At 42.7% G+C, this 16,882-nt stretch overlaps 1 protein-coding gene across 9 annotated transcripts in view; it reads left to right on the forward strand.

Moving 5' to 3' along the window:
* The first annotated feature begins 833 nt into the window (after window positions 1-833).
* LOC139615413 (RNA binding protein fox-1 homolog 2-like) overlaps window positions 834-16,882 on the forward strand; it is a 35,835-nt gene continuing 19,786 nt past the window's right edge. Inside the window, exons 1-2 of one of the 9 annotated variants that reach the window (XR_011687369.1) lie at window positions 834-2,502; window positions 9,008-9,058. Coding sequence is in view for 8 of the 9 variants with exons in the window: in XM_071473337.1 (XP_071329438.1) it covers window positions 2,251-2,502; window positions 9,008-9,058 (303 nt within the window). In the remaining variant the exon portion in view is untranslated. Of the gene's footprint in view, window positions 2,503-9,007; window positions 9,059-11,994; window positions 12,209-16,882 lie in introns of those variants that run through there. The other 8 variants (XM_071473337.1, XM_071473336.1, XM_071473334.1 and 5 more) reach the window with 8 other exon arrangements.

Below are 16,882 nucleotides of genomic sequence, written 5' to 3' on the forward strand. Positions count from 1 at the left end.
AAACATCATACGCACATACAATTACAGGAGCTTGCATGTATGTAAACACAGGTAAAAATGTCAATACAACAAGACTGAGGTCAAAAATGGTTAAAACAAATGAAAAGTAATACAACATAAGTGAGGGAACTGAGATTTAAATGAGAAGATTGATAAGAGTGGTAGGTTATCTGTTACATATGAAGCTACAGCCAGGAGATGGTCAAGTTATCTTATCTTAGTTTAGTGTAAAGACTGAAAACTGGGTGAAACGGCAAACTGTTCTTTCTGAAGGTAGTGTAATGCTTGTACCACCTACCAGAACCTCTCAAGCTCACTGAAAAACAAGTTGTGATTTATGTGTGGGACTACTCCTTGGCTGCGTGCAATGACGTTTTGGTGTCTTGTGACTGTGGTGGGCAATTCAGTGTAGACTTTAGGAAGTTGCCGCTTCAAGGCACAAAAAAAAATAATGTCACGTAATCCTTCTGAGATGCCAAACCATTCATCAAATGTGTGTTATTTGTACAATTTAAACAAAGGGGATATGCTGCTGTTCAAGAGCTGAAGAGATGCTGGTGGGAAGATTTTGTTGCCTTTAAGATGTTGTTTGCCACTGTTTCCAGTCTTTATGCTAAGGTAAGCTAACTGTGTCTTGGCTGTATTTGTATTTAACATTTAAAAATGTTATTGATTTTCTTAATTGAAATACATTTCTCACAGTGAACTAGGTAACTGGTTATCAAAGCAGAAAATTGATATTTTGGGATAACACAACTGATTTAAAAAAAATCTAATTTAGGAACAGTATGTAAAACTGCAAATCAGGATTAGGATTTTCAGATCAGCATTTGCTTGTATTGTAATTTGCTACACCACATTGCCTTTGAAGTATATGCCTCTCCTGGTAGCCTTTGACCACTGGGTGTCATCCAAGCAATAAAAATGCCAGAGGAACATAAGGCACTCCATGCTGCATGACTCACAGCTGGGCTTGTGTGAAGACCTTGGCCTGTGTATTGGTTGTGTAATGTGTTGGGAATGAAATCTTCCACAGCTAAACTTGATAAGACCACCCCTTTGAATACTCTGCCATGTTAAACAGCAGACATGGGGAAACTCAAGAACTGTGCACCACTAGAAATGTTAAGAACAGGGGAAACACTTGATTTAGAGATTTAGGCATGAGCAGTATGAGCATGTTAGACTCTCTCGGCCATAAGACCCCCTCAAACACACACACACACACACCTCCCCTAAGTGAAATGTATGGAAGCACTGCGGCACACTGCGTGTACTCGCAGGCTGCATGGCTGTCTGGCTCAGCGTTCAAAGGGAGAGCGGAAGATAGGAGGAGGGGAATGACTACACCGAGAGAGTAGGAGGAGGGAGGGAGGACAATTTCCTTTTTGTAACACACGCTACAAGAACACACCGGGAAAACGGAGCGAGGAAAGAAATAATAGGCGAGAAAGAGAGAGAGAAGGAAACACCGCAACCCCTCCGTCCGTCTGTCCATCCGTCCGTTTTTTCTGTTGTTTTTTTGGGGGGGAGGGGGGGGAAGAGAAATCGTCTTTTCTTTTAACGCAGACTTGCGGACTAATATGGGGGGAAGAGAGAGCTCCTGAAGAGGATTGACTTTCAGTGAACCTCTGCTCAGTGGCACAAGTCTGAGGCTATTAAGACAGAGGAAAAGGCGACAGGGAAGACATGTTGAGGGGTTTTTCGTCTTGAGGTTGCGGTAGGATGTTGATGTTGTGTTCTTAAAAACAGACAGCGCTCGTAAAGGAAAAGAAGAGGGCACATAGAAATTGGGCGGTAGGCTATGTTCAGGAGCCATTGTTTTGATCAGTGTTTATTTAATTGGTTTGTTATGATCTGAAATAGCGAAGGCCTCTCAGGCAGCCCCGCAGTAAATAAATACACGGTCAGCAAACAGGGGCTACATCGCAGGAAATTAACCCGACAAGCCTGTTCATATTGTAGGGGACATTTTTTAATTGAACCGTTGTGTTTTGCAGTAAGTTAAAGGTGGTGTTGGAGCTATGTGTTTTTGAAACCAAACGCGGTGTTGCTCAACCAGAGCCAAAACATCAACTCTTAAGGGGGTCATACAAAGGCCCAGTAGAATACAGTGAAGGCTACTTGGCAGCATTAAAAGCCTATTTTAAGTGCATAACACAGAGGCAGGATTTAAGCACAAAGGTGCATAAGATTAGTCTATTTTAGCGTCAGTTTAGCTCAGGAGAGGGGTCAAAAGAAGATTTTTAAATGTTAATGTCGACCGACGTTGCATCAATTATGCTGCCTGTGTCCCGGGGTCTCATGGACCGGGATAGAGAGCTGGACACTATGGCCGGGGTGCATCCCAACCCGGGCGGCGCTCCTGCAGCCGTCCGGGGCATGAAGCGAGGAGACCCCGAGCCTGATGGACAGACAGCGTCGGCTCTGGTGGATTCGGCCGGGGCGGAGTGCAAGCGTCCCCGGATCGACGGCTCAGGAGGAATCGGCGAGGTTGGTCAGGTGAGTAGGAGACTCTTATCCAGTAATGCAGACACGACGTATCCGGCAAAAGCATACGCGTGGTGCAAGGACATCTTAATGCATGATAGTGATGTCGTTTTATCTCATAAACACGCAAAAAGAAAATCCTCTTGTAGTTATTACAGTGTGTTTGTATATGTAACGTGTTTACTCGTGTAAGTGGTGGTTGCAGTTAGTTGTATGCAGATGGTTGCAGCTATATCTGCAGCAGAGCGGCCACCAATGGGCCTAGTCCATCTCCAACACTGCAGGAAATACCATCACATTTCACAGCTGGAGCTGACTGTACATGCTGTTAATTCAGTTTTAACAAGCATTGCAAATGTCCGCACTGAATGCAATCCATAGTGTTCATTGAGCCTTACACTGTAGCTGCCATATTGCACCTCAGACATTTACTAAAGGTACCAAAAGGAAGCAATTGCAACAGTTATTTGTTGTTTAAAGTCAATCCACAGTGTTTACTGGCTTATTGCATCGCAGCTCAGATATCCTGTTAGTTCTTCAGTGAGCATCATTTGTTTTATGAATATCAGTAAAGCCCAGGCAGAGTCCCAGCTTAGGGTGAAGAATGTAAACAAACCTAACCTTTTATTATGCAAACAATAACCTCTGCCATGTGTCATAATGGTGTGGACAACATTTGGTTTAGAATGGAAATTGATGTCAGTGTTTGCTTGTGTGATCTTTTGTTTTGGGGTGTGGGGTATAAAACAAATACATCCAGTTTTATTGGGGTGCAATTAGCACAAGCCTAATCAATCTTACTACCTTGATTCTCAGGCCCCTGCTTTTATCAACCTTTATACTACAGTGTTTGGAATAACCTCTCATTCTGTATTTAACCTCTCTTAACCTATTTCTCAGTTTGCTGTTTTTGTCCCCCCTGGTGATCTAAAGACGGTCAAATATTTCTTGACAGGAGGACAGAAGGATGCTCAGGACATCATCATAGTATATTATGGAGGGTTAAGCACTCCTTTCCAGGATAGAAAGCTCTTTCTCTGCCATGAAAGCACTAGTAATGGAGGTGAAGTGGCCTGTTTGCTCCTGTTTGGAAAACTAAATGGCTGGCTTTACATCGTCATGCTGTCTGTGAGTGCTGACAGACAGGCTTAGGAACGTAATGCACTTAAACACAGATGTGAGTGGAAGAGTGTGTGTTTGTGTGGGAGAGAGAGGCACAGATCAATACTTCAGCACCTAAAATGTATTGAACATGAGCTGGCTGGACAGTCCGGAAATGAGAGCGAGATGCCCCCCTCCCTCCCTCCCTCTCTCCCAGTTGGTGCAGAAACAGATTTGCCCTATCACTGGCTGTAAAGAGGCTTTGTTTCTAGCTAATGGGATCACATCTCATACTGGAGGGGGCATTATAACCACACTGATCTCTGAGAGCCTTATCTAAGACAGAGGATTGATACAGCATGCATGCACATACATACACATACACCGGTATGAATATTAATGTAGTAATGTGTGTAGAACAGCTTTTAGTCAATCAATCATTTGATGGACAGGAAAATGATAGTTTAAGTAATTTTTGCCAAAATAATCAGTCTCTCAAATGTATTGATTATTGATATGTTGATTTCCTGCTTATTTTCTTCATATCATTGTAATTTTTTTTAGGTTTTGAACTGTTAGTTGAACAAATTAAGACATTTGAAGACGTTACTGTTGAAACAAAATGATTTATCGAGAAAAAAAATTGGCACATTAATTGACAATGAAAGTAATCGTTAGTTGCAGGCATAAATTTGTGTTTTACTACTCTAAAATCAATACTGGGTGTCAATGGTTGGGGTTCACCTTCGTTCCAGCATGTAGACAATTTGTTTTTTGTTTTTTTTACTGTGGTTTGTACCTCACAAGACGTAACTGTCCTCCTCCAATCCCCGCGTGCGTGTATATAAAACACTGTGACGTATTTTTACCCCCCCTAACCTGGTGACACCATTAATATTCTAGAAACAAATTAGGATGAGTGATGTTTAATATTCGTGCTTTTTAAAGCATTTTGCTTTCCATGAAATGTCTATAAAAATGCACACAAGCCCTTGTGTAAAGCTAATCTTCAGAAGAGGGTATAAGGATGGAAAGTATTACATCACACCCTTCCCTGGCTTTCTTAAAGCACTGTGTCTCCCTACCTCCTCCCTTTCCTTTCCTGATTAAAAAAATAAAAATAATAAAAATTATTGCCGACATCACGGCAAGAGTTGAACTCTGACCTGTAATTGAAGCCAACACAATGAGGTGTGGTTGTGGTAAAGAGCGATCCATTTGAACCACTGCAGCCTAATAATGGGATCTTTCCCATTTGGCCATTGACCCTGCTGTTTTCTCATTAGCTGGTAGGGTATGATGTCATCACAGTGCGGGGGTGGACTGCACTGTCAAATCAGATATGTAAAATTTTGGCAGAGCAGCAATGCATGTATAAGTCAGTGCAGCATGCAGTACATGACTGAATGCTCAGCTAAAGTGGGCAAGAAAAACTAGTGGAAGAAAAAAAGCTGGGTGCATTCAACAGAATGAGTTCAAATGTCCACCACTGCTCATAGAAATGAGATGCTGACCTGCTGGCGCTGATACTGTGCTCATCCAATAGTGTAGATTCTAGATGAATAAGAAGCTGAACAGGCCACCAACTGGAGTGTTCCCAATAATAATTAAAAAAAACACACACACATAAGTCTATTTTGCATTCTGCTACTGCACTGGTAAAGTCCTGCATTTTTCAGGACGACAGGAGATTCATAACAGCACCCTGCGTCTCCAGCTTGAGTCAGATTTTGGCAAATGTTGAGAGGAGCTTGTCGGCTTCAGTATCCATCCGGCGTGCCGCTGAGCAGCCCATGTTTTGTTGTCACTCTGCGCAGGAACCGGGGCTCTCTCTAACCTAATAAGGTCTTGCCTGGGGTGACAGCACTGAGGACAAATGACTTGACTAGGACATTAATGTAGGTGGATCACCCCTCTGTACTTTCATCTCAGGCCCGGCACTGAAATAGAATGAAAACGTCAGCAAGAAAAATGTACTCTTGCTGTGAGTTCAGAATATTTATTTAGTTTTTTGGCCCCTGTTTTCCTTTGATAAATCGCTAGCAGAGGTCTGTTGACTGAAATGTGTTTGGGAGACCAACAGACAGAGGAGTGTATGTTTTGGTGCTCTGCTTTGGGGCAGATTTGATGTGCTTTAAGTGTAGTCATCCTCACACATCAACTGCAGTTAAGCAACTGGACAGCATTTGTTTGTGTATCAGTTCTGAATATGTCTATCAATACTGTATAATCAATATATCAGCACACTGCTTCAGTATATTGCATATATATGTTGCCTGGTGTGCTGATAAATAATAATTGTAATTAAAAATAATTACAGGACATAATTACAGCTAAAATTATAAGGCAGTTAGCTAGTCAGCAGAAAATTAAACGGCAACTGTAAGCAAAAATGCTAAAAATCAAAGATTTGCTTTCTTTGTCTTTCATGATTACATTATATTCTGAGAAAACTAAATGTCTTGGTTTTGAGCTGTTGGTTGGGAACTTGTAATGGACATTTGTTGCTATTTTCTGAAATTTCTTAGACCAAACAAGCAATAAAGATTGTAATCTGCATATTAATAGATAAATATAATTATAATTAATTTCAGCCCTATACATAAATGCACTAAATATAATCTTGAACTCTGATCATTATTATATTGTTTTTTTCACCACTCGGTTGTTTTGGTGCCCTGTACTCTGTAGGTTTATGGTTCAACTGTATCATTTAATAAATCCCTGCTAAAATGTCAAAAATGAATAGCAACCAATTTTTTCCCCCAAATACGGGCATCAACACTGGTCCCAAAACACTGGTTCCAAAAGTCCAATGTTAAGCTCTAGTTTCAGTGGAATGATGGTGCAATGAAACAATGATTTGGAGTAATCATGATGGGCAATTATGCTGTGTGGTAAATAATTACAAGCAAATATTAAGCAAGCAAAATGACAGCTTTATCTTATGCAGATAAGTGTAGTGGACATCAGTTTGATTATGTTGCATGTGATTTGCCAGCTGATAGTGCTGCATGATTATATTACTCCATAACTGTCAAGCAGGCTTTCAAAATTAACTTTGACACCAGCCAACACCCCCCTAAAAACACACGTGCAGGTTTACTGTGGAAAGTTGAAAGGATGTGAGGTATATTGAGGGGAAAATAAACTTCAGATCGTCTTGCCACATGTTTTGAGGCTTAGCACATAAGTGCTCTGTGGATGAAATGGATTCACATCCTCTTGAGTGTATGGAGTGCCCTGCTTTGCCATTTAGGTAGGATGACTCTCAGAGCAGTGAAATGTTCCTCTTCTCCCCCTCCTCAGAAGAGCAGCAGTCCCAAGGCATGATAGGAATAGACACAAGTCTTGTGACCAAATTGGACATCACACACACACACACACACACACGCACACGCACACACACACATGCACACACACCTGTCTACCTACCTGTAGTTATTGGAGAGGAGTAACAGGGATAATGTGGTTAATGTGTACAAGGGATCATTCCCAGAGGCGACTGAGCCTCTCATCCTTTGCTTCTCTTCAGATTTTATTACTAGAGGCCCCCCCCACACCCCCCTCCACACCCCATCCCATCCCCACCTTGTCCCATTCCCACCCACTGAGCTGATGTGTCCTCCCCCTCCTCCCCTCCTCACCATCTGTTGACTTCAAGTCAATTTTTTACTTTCTTCTGATTGCTCACCGGGTCTTCTGCAGCAGTTCCTTCTCTTGTTTTAGCCCCCCCCCCCCAAACAGGAATCAGCTGCTTCATATGTCACCAACCAAAAAAGGTTGAAACATGCTAAACTATAACTTCAATAAATATGAAAGAAATGTCTTTGTTTTTCATGGTCTGTGTGAGTGACTGTGGTGCAGAGAGTGAGACTGATGCACACTCATCTTGAGCAGCCTCCATGCAGCCCTCCCTCCCTCTCTCATTCCTCCCAGTTCCTTAAGGAAATTAAGCACATGACTTCACTCATGTATGAGTCATTGTCTTTGCTCCCTCTATCTCATTTTGTGGTTTTTTTTTTTTTTTTTTTTTTTTCATTGCTGTCCATTTCCCGTTGTATTTCCAGCTCTGGTTCCTCCCTCCGTTTTTCAGTCATATGAATTCCAGATGTTAGTGGTTGTGTGCAAGTGTTTTAACAACACATCCCCCTTCACTTTGACACAGTGTGTTGCCCTAATAAATCTCTATTAGTTGCCTCTTCTTTTTGGTTTTGTTTTGATTCCCTGTCTGCTCCACACCTACAGTGTGTTGCGTCTAGAGTTTGGCCCAACTGTAAAATAATGTTTATACTTTATTCATGTTATTCAAACCTCTAAGAGGTGATTCATTATTTAGAGCTTCTACCTCCCAAAGCCAGTTCACTAAGTAAATTTTTTGCTCTGAGTTAGACTCACAAAAAATGCATTTTTCAATCACGAAGACACCCCCTCAACCCCCACCTCACCCCCATCCACCCTCCGACCAGGCCTCTTGTATTTGGAAACGTTGTGCTTAGTTTTAGTGAAATGGTCCCATGGGGTCTAGAGTTAGATGGCAACAGTATTAATCAGGCGAACTCAAGCTGTGAAGCGCACAGAGCAAAGTGTTCCCCCTAGGGACAGAGCAAGCAAGGGACATTGGTTCCAGATGAAAGGAAGATCGGGTGGAAGGACAGAGAGAGGAGGGAGGAGCTGAGTTGTTTTCTAATCTAGTGATATCAAGCCAGAGACAAGCAAATCTGTTTTCCCCTTCAAAGTGTGCTGTAATTGCTGTGAAAAGCTCCTTTTTAATGGAATACATTAGCATAAAAGCCGGAACACAGCATAATGAGTACGAATAGTGAGTTACAAACTATTTTAGGGACTAGGGACATGATTTCTGTTTAATATTTGGCACAGAACAAAATGAGTTATTTTTTTCTGCGTCTTGTTTAACTGTAATTACCCAACAGATGTTTGGTGTATCCATCTCTGCTTTACACAGCAAGAACATTTAGAGGAATGTCTTGGGAGATTGCATCAGGGCTCATGATGCCATTTCACACCAATGGGCTTCATGCTCCATGACACTCCTGACCTATTTATGATTTAAGAGCGGTGGTGACACTCGTTCTTTCTAACCGTCTTTCATCTCCTGCTCGCATGATCTCACTCGCCCCCGTTATCGCATCTTTACAAGCGGACAAAAGATCCGCTGGGTGGAAAACTCCGGAGGAGGAGCAGGAGTGTGTCGGTGGTGGAGTTAATTTGATTGGGAGTCGGTAACACCACAGAAGTGTAAAGACACTTAAAAGGATTAAAGACTGAGTGAATAAAGGAGCCTGTGATCTGCAGTAATGAAAATAATATTTGATAACCCTAACCCTAACCTAACCCTTTTTTTAAGTAAACAAGATACTGACCATATATAAAAAAAAATCTCTCTCTCTTTCAGAATAACGACCCTTTGACCCTTGGTTACCATGGCTACCCGTCTCATAGTCAGGTAAGGACACAATTGCATTTCAAACACATGTAAAAATCCATGTTTTATAATCTCCCGCCAGCCAATCCTCTAAAGTTTCTTTCCTATTTGAATACAGTGCTTATATAGCATTTCATATGGCTCAGTGAAGCTCTGTAAACCACAAGGTGGGGGTGTAGATTATAATTTGTCAGTCGTGTAGAAGAAGACATGCCTCCACACCCTTCATTCTTCCAGTCAAACCCTCCCACTACTTTTCTTTCTCATCTGGTGGGTAATAAAAACAATCAGCAATATTATTAATCATCTCTCAGCTTGTAAATCTAACTTATTTTTTCTGTTAGGGCCTATAAACCTGAAAATGTTCTTTCTTTTCTGCCAAAAAACAAACACAAATAAGAACCAACTGTATTACATGGTGTGTTTGGTATTGTGTTTGTGTGTGTGTGTGTGTAAGGCTACAATCTGTTTACTCTTGTTTCTATTAGCCTGCTGATTGTGTTATTAGACTGTTCAGTTTATGTGGTTAATCCTTAGATCATCCTCTGTTCATCCACTCATCCTCTCATGCTCTGCCCATAATCCCCTCATCCCTCCCTCCCCATGATGTCCAACAACCTCTGGCTTCTTATCTGCACTTTATCTGTCGTAAGCCCTCTTTTGTATGCTCTTATTTGCTTCAGTATGAGAGATTTTTTTCCTGGCTGGCTGTTGTGCTGCTTATAGGATGATACGGAAGCCTGGAAGCCAATTAGCCAGTTTTCATTTCACTGTAAGTCCATACAGCTTTGAACCGCTTCCTTCCCAAATGATAATGTTCAAAGAATCATCATAAAATGTTACCTTGTGTGAACAGCTCTCGAGTTGGGATGGAAAGAAGTCAGTCAAAGACTACTTCAGGGACTCAGATGTATGAGCTGATGTCTGAACAGGAATAAAAGCCAGAGAGGGAGAAAACAATGCTGGGCAGCGGAGGCTCCCACAACACTGAGGTGCTAAACTGTCAACAACAGTGTGAGAATGATGTGATCAAAGACTCCTGAAAGGAAAAGCCTGGAGAGCAGCAGAAGCCTGATGTGTGAGGAGAGAGCTGAGCTGTTTGTAGACGTGCAATACAAAAAAAAAAAATGTGTCTGTTGAAGTAATGTTTTTTTGGGGGGCATTCTATATATAGGTAATTCATTCAGTGATGGCTTTATTGAAACATGACACTGTATAGAAAAGAGCCACAAGGCAGTGGTGGTGCTGCTGAGAAACAGCAGTGAGTTGCCAGAGAAAATAATCATTAGGATGACAGGCTCACAGGTGTCATCAGAAATAGACGTTTAAACTTGTTTAACCATTCACGCCGAGATAAAGACCATCATGAGCAAGAAGGAACCTAACCCTTGGCCCCACTTCTCCCCCAGCTTTTCACCTGAATAAATCCTTTTTTATCTATTTCTGCATTTATTAGATAGAATATAAAAATCTACATTTTATTCTCTAATACCCAACAGCACCTGAACATAAGTTAAAATGATAATGGGCTTCAGCTGTTATTTAGTTGACTGAAAAAACTTTTTTTCATCACCTCATCAAAAAATACATGATGACATATTTTTATACCCATCTGACACAAAAACTTTAATTTACATTGGCATATATTGTGGTTTATCAAAATGATTTATTTTTTTTCTGTGCATCAGAAATGATAATTAATCCCTGCAGTTGTCATAGTTTTTATTGCATGTATCTATCAGATATGCTGAAGACAAAAACCGGTCTTTAAGTTCAGCATTACCATGTGGGAAGACATTGTTGACTGTTGTCTTTGGTCTTTTTTTTTTTAAATAATGTGACATGATAAATCGTCTCAGCTCACAGTGTGTTTGGCTTTGCTGTCAAGAGATACACAACTCGTTCTTCTTGTATTGCATTTAGAGTAGCTGCTCTAGGCATGTTTCCCTGCCCCAAGTGGCCATTACACATGCTATTTCATGTGTCTGAGAAAAATATCTGGCTCTTGAGCTGCCAAGTGCTATGCTATATTCCCCAACTAGGTTTGGTGTAGTGCACAGTGGGTTTAGCAGTTTGGTTTGTTTTGCCGAATGCGGCTGGACATAAGGTTGATAAAAGTGGTGAAACTGAACCAAAATAGTTGGAGCCACAAAGGGGAACTTTAGAGTCAGATGATTCTCTGAAGGGTTGTCACTGTGAAGGGTTGTCACTGTGAGCAACCCCTTTTACATGACAAAATTGAAACATTGTTAATCACTGTCAAAAATATTGATAAGTGTAGCTTTAACATTTATAACTTTAATTTGGCAGTATCCAGACTTCAGCTGTGTTAGAAGTGTCATAAAAATTTAACTCTGTCCCACCTTGTCTGATTGCAGTCGTGACTGTTACAAAAAAGTGACTTGCGTGCCCATTCCAACATGAGACAAAGAGGTACATTTACGTAACAAGGTGCATGTCTGAAAGGGGCGAGAGAGAAAGAAGGAAAATCTTCACTTCCTCTCCCAGTGGTGCCAGCAGCCCCAGTTAACTCACCTACATGGAGAAAGAGAACAGAAAAGAGAGAGAGAGAGAGAGAGAGAGAGAGAGAGAGAGAGAGAGAGAGAGAGAGAGAGAGAGAGAGAGAGAGAGAGAGAGACATGAGAGGGAAGCAGAGGGGAGGGGAAAGTTTGCAGGTGTGACGGGCAGAACGGTAGCAGGGGGGGCGTTGGGCTATCTGGGTGAGGGAGGAGGAGGAGGACTTGAGAAGAGACAGAAGAGATGAGCAGGCAAGGGCACAGCAGCAAAACAGAAGGCTGGGGGTAGAGGGAAAGCAAGGAACGAGTGGGAGAGGGAAAGAAAAGAGTGAGTGGGAGACAGAAAGGGGGGGGCGGGCAAGCAAGCAAGCGAGGGAGAGTGACAGGGACAGAGGCCAGCGGAGGAGGAGGCGGAAGAGGTGGGGAGGGGGCTGGGGGGGTGGTTGGCAGGGCAGACAGAGCGAGCGGGGGCAGAGAGAGGGAGATTTTGAATCTGCGAGACAGACAAGACTGAGCTGGTGAGGTGACACAGACTAGGAGAGGGAGTGAAAGCGAGGCAGCGTGAGAAGAGGAAAGGAGAGAGAGAGGAGCAACAACAGTTTGAGTTGTTGCACAGAATACGATGATGGGACTGTACTATCCTTCCGTGTTGTCGGTGAGTGTTTATCTTGATATCTTTTCATATCCTCCTCTTGTGTACACGTCCGCTGTATCTCTTCGCCATAGCTCGGGCTCCACTGTACATGAAATGGCATCAGAGCGGGCAGCACTGTCATTGAGCATGAAATGTTAATTAACTACTAACAGATGAGGACTCTACTTGACCCCTTTACTGGAGGCATTTCAGACTCCTGTGAAGACTTTGCGGTCAGTTGCTATGTGGTATATAAACACTGAAACTAGTGTAGTAGGCGTAGATGACAGAAAGATACAGGCTGGAGATTGTATCACCACAGTCATGATTCGCGATGGTGAAATGCACAAGTGGCGATGTATTATTGTGTGCTGTTGTTGTGGCATCTGTTCTCCTGCCCAGAGCAAGAAGCACACGCAATCTGAACATCAAGAGCTGTTACTGCCAGAAACTGTGCTCTGCCATGTATTATGTATGCTCTGAAGAGTCTAAGTGAACATATAGTGCAGCATGTTAGTCTGTGCAGCTGGATGAAGCAGCATAGTGTGTTGCCACTGCGATAAAATCTTTAGATATTTCTGAGGCAAACAGTGAAGGAATAGGGAGGAGGAGAGGTAAGTAAAAAAGGTCTTTCTTCTTTATTGCCCTTGCAGCTGTCTCTGTACATCGCTGAGGCCTGTGAGGGAAAGGGACAGGTGTCCACAGAACAGTTGTTTCTGTCCCCTTTTTTTCCTTCTGCTTACTCTCTCTTTCTTTCTTCTCCCTTCTCACTTCTGCATCTCCTCTATTCAGCTAACAACACCTCCTCACTGTAATTTGTGTCACACATTTCACAAACACACAAGAGCTTAAGCACACAGTGGGCTGCAAAGTTGGTGTGTGAAGTGTCTCGTTCATATCATTACATTTCATTTTGTGTGAGTCAGGATGTGTGTGTGTGTGTGTGTGTGTGTGTGTGTGTGTGTGTGTGTGTGTGTGTGTGTGTGTCTCTGTCTCTGTGTTTTCCTGTCTTTGCTTGCGCTCGTGTGTGTGTGTGTGTGCGTGCGTGCGTGCTTCTCTTTCAGCTGTACCTTGGATTCCTGCTCTCTTTACTGTTTGACCTCTTTTCTCCCTCCTCTTGCTCTCCCTGAGGCCCTGGCAGCTGTTATCTCAATGTTTTCCTTTAAGAGTCTATGGAAGAGAGGGGGATGGGTTGGAAGAGAGAGAAAGAGAAAGAAAGAATGGGAGCAGGAGAATAGAAAATTGATTTTTAAGGTGACGGGACACCTCAGTCAGTTACCAGGGAAGCCTGTAAATGAGGAAGCTTGAATCACGCAGAGAAAGAGATGGTGAGAAACACAGAGATGTGACAGTACTGTAGGTCAACTTGTTCAGTGACGCAATTTCAGACTGTAAAGCTGACTTTGCATTTATGTGCATCTGTGTAAGTGTTAAGTTGCCTCATGACAGTGGTAATTTATTAGCTCTCTCATAGTGGTACTTCCCGCTAATATTTTTGGTCTGTGCAGAGGGAGAGAGTTGGAGTAACAGATCTGGTGCAAAAGACTGAAATGTTTTCTCAAGCCCCACCTAAGCTTGTGCCCTAAGGCAAGGGAGAGACGCCTACCTGCTGCAAAACTATACACACACTGCCACGCTTGCATAAACTGTAAACGGGTCGTGAGGATTCACCCCCCTCCACAAACCCACACAAACACACACACCCCACCCACCCAACCTCCTCCTCCACCTCCCAAATCTTGTTATTGATTCTTTGCAGGGTTAACAATAATGGCCGTTAAATGATCCCAATGAGCCATGTTGCCGTGGCAACTCACATGAGTCATTCATTTTGTACAGATTGTTAGATGGTTCGAGGTGTGAGGGAAACATCGATGGGAGAGCCATTTGAGGTAAACACTTTTTGCACTTTGCTTAAAAAAATTACAATAAAAAAGGCAGTTATAAAATTGCTCAAACCTCGACCTGCCATATCCGTTATGCCTCTTCAGCAGCTATTTGCATTTCTAATGGCTCTAAAAGCACTCGCTATGAGGCATCTGCATAGCTTTCAAAAGAACCTGCCTTTGAAATAGATAGGGATTGCCCCCACTGACTCTTTGGTGGTGCGGTTGACAGTGACAACACTGTCCTATGGCTGGCTTGTGCATATTTTTAAAATACACTGGACACTCAGATGAGTGTTGTATTATTACAAAGCATTACCTGAGTGCTAAACAAGACTAACTCGTTTCATGGTCATATCTAATGTATTGGAAGAGGTGTGTCCACGTTGGGTAAATACATGCCTGTCTGAGGGTTTGTGTGCTCACCTGTACATGTTTGTCTGGGGTGGCCTGTGGGTTTTAATGAAGAGTAAATGTGGACAAGCAATGTCATCGTCTTTTTGTTTTGGAGTGTTTATTTTTCATAAAATGCTGCAGTGGGTTTGAACAAACCATTGACACAGCCAGTGAGGTGATGACAAGGTAAGTCAGTGATCGCGTGTGTGTTCCTGCACACATGTATGTTGATGGGGAGTCTCCCACAAATGGCTTGTGAGGAAGGGGAATCATACATGACACCCTACAAGGAAAAGGATGGGGGTGTATTGGGAGGGGTTTGTTTGACAAGCAGACATGTTACCCTATAAGGAGATGGAGAAGAGTGTGGGAGGAGGAGCCTGAGCACCACTGATTAACTGTTGCTATGAGGCAAAGAGTCTTGATTGACATGCGTGGGGGCGGGACATATGCAAGGGTCCCGTCTGGATTTTATGAAGCGTAAAGAAGTGAAGCACACAGCAGAGAGAGTGGGAGGAAAGGGAGAACAGCAAGAGGAGCGGAGCGGAGAGGAAGAGCTAGAGGGGGAGGAGGAAAAGTGATGGAGGGGAAGGAGGGGTTGATGTGGGATGGAATAATTTAACAAGAGGGTGTCTCCTGGCTCATCGGTATGCCACAGACACGTCGTAAACGTTTCTCCAGCTGTTTGCAGCTTGGGTAACAACAACACAGAGTCAAAAGCCAAGATCTGAACTGAACACAACTTCCCCATTTAAATGATTATTGAGCCAAAATGTGAGCTGCTGCTAACAGTATGAATCACATTTTCCCTCGTCAAGTTTGTTGAATTAGGCTATAGACTAATGGCTTGAGGCCCAAGAAAGTAAGATCCTGAAATGTCATTATTCATGTGAAATGACCCAGTGCTGCCCTAGTTAGCTCTTAGCCATCCTCTCCTCTTCTCTCCTCTCCTCGCCTCGTCTCCTCCTGTAGCGTACTGAGACTGCTGCAGACGAGCACATTTTATAACATGCCTCCTCAGACACACTTGCTGCTGCTAAGTGACCTGAAAGTAAGCCAGCTACAGCTACTGCTCTGAGTCACTGGCTCTGCCTGGCCAACGCATACACTTACACAACCCTTAACGCCTTAACGCCAGGGGAGCGTATGAACAAAAACACACACGCGCTGACATGCACACGACATGTACACAAACAAAACGTATACAAACCTGAGTGCTGACACAAATGCAAAGCATACAGTTTGCTTGTCTACAGGGCAACATTTCTCTTCAAATTGTCCAAGAATGGCCTCCCTCTCTGTCTTTGTGTACCTCCTTTTATCCTGCTATCTATGTGCATTTATTCAGTAGATGCTTTTATCCTGATGCGAATCACAAAGGCCACTGGCAGTCAGCAAAAGGCCCATAACTTGATGGTTTGAGAGAGCAGAAAAAAAGCAGCACGCAAGCACACACTATTTTTGTAGATGCTGAGCTGTTGACATAGTGTATCAGGTAGAGAGAGGGCTGGTGAGATGTGGCTAAAATGGATCTCCTCTGAAAAGGCCAATCGTCGAACACAAATACAAGGTGGTTTTTGGCTTGTCTTGCTGCTTCTATTTTGGTCTGGCAAAATGAGCAGCAACAGCCGGCGTTGTCCATTCTCCTGCTAGGCTATAGTCTGTTTCTGTGTATGAACAACAACAATGAGGTTATGATTGACAGAAATGTGATTTGATCAGTGGTATAGATTGAGAAAATGACATATATCGCATTGCAGACGAAACATTAAAAAAAACCAAAACATTTCCCGAGTGTGTAGCATTAAAATCCAAGTCACCATCTTTCTGTCTGAGTTGCATCACAACTTGTCAAGTCCAAGGCTGACTCATCTGTAGTCGAGTGAGTTGTGTCATGAGTCATGAATGTTGGGACTTGAGTATGACAGCAGTGGAGCCACATTGAACATTTTCCCAACAAATTTGATAAAAGGTAGAATTTCATTGCACTTACTCTGCCTTGCAGTCAACAGTATTCTCTGCACCAACCACTGTGGCATGGGGATCCCTGAGAAAAGTTTCCCAGGATTTCCTCTACTGTTTTACTTCCTTTTATTTTTGCTCATTGTTTCAGTTCCAGGCTTATTGTCTCATGGAAGGCAATTAATTTCACAACACGCATTACACAAAATACACAAGATGGCTTCAGATTTTTTTTTTTTTTTTTTTGTGATTTTTTTTTTTTGGCCTTTTCATGCCTTTTATTGGATAGGGCAGTTGAGAGAGACAGGAAAAATGGGGAGGCAGAGAGAGGGGGAGTGACACGCGTGATTCGGACCCGAGACTAAAGCTGCTACGTCAGAAATGCTGGTTGGATGATCAAACAGCTTTGGAACCCTTATCTCCAAATTTAAATGATATCATGTCTCTGCCT

The sequence above is a fragment of the Trachinotus anak genome, unplaced genomic scaffold, assembly GCF_046630095.1.
Source record: "Trachinotus anak isolate AG129_WGS33_773 ecotype Australia unplaced genomic scaffold, CSIRO_AGI_Tana_v1 ptg000049l, whole genome shotgun sequence".
NCBI classification, from domain to species: domain Eukaryota; kingdom Metazoa; phylum Chordata; class Actinopteri; order Carangiformes; family Carangidae; genus Trachinotus; species Trachinotus anak.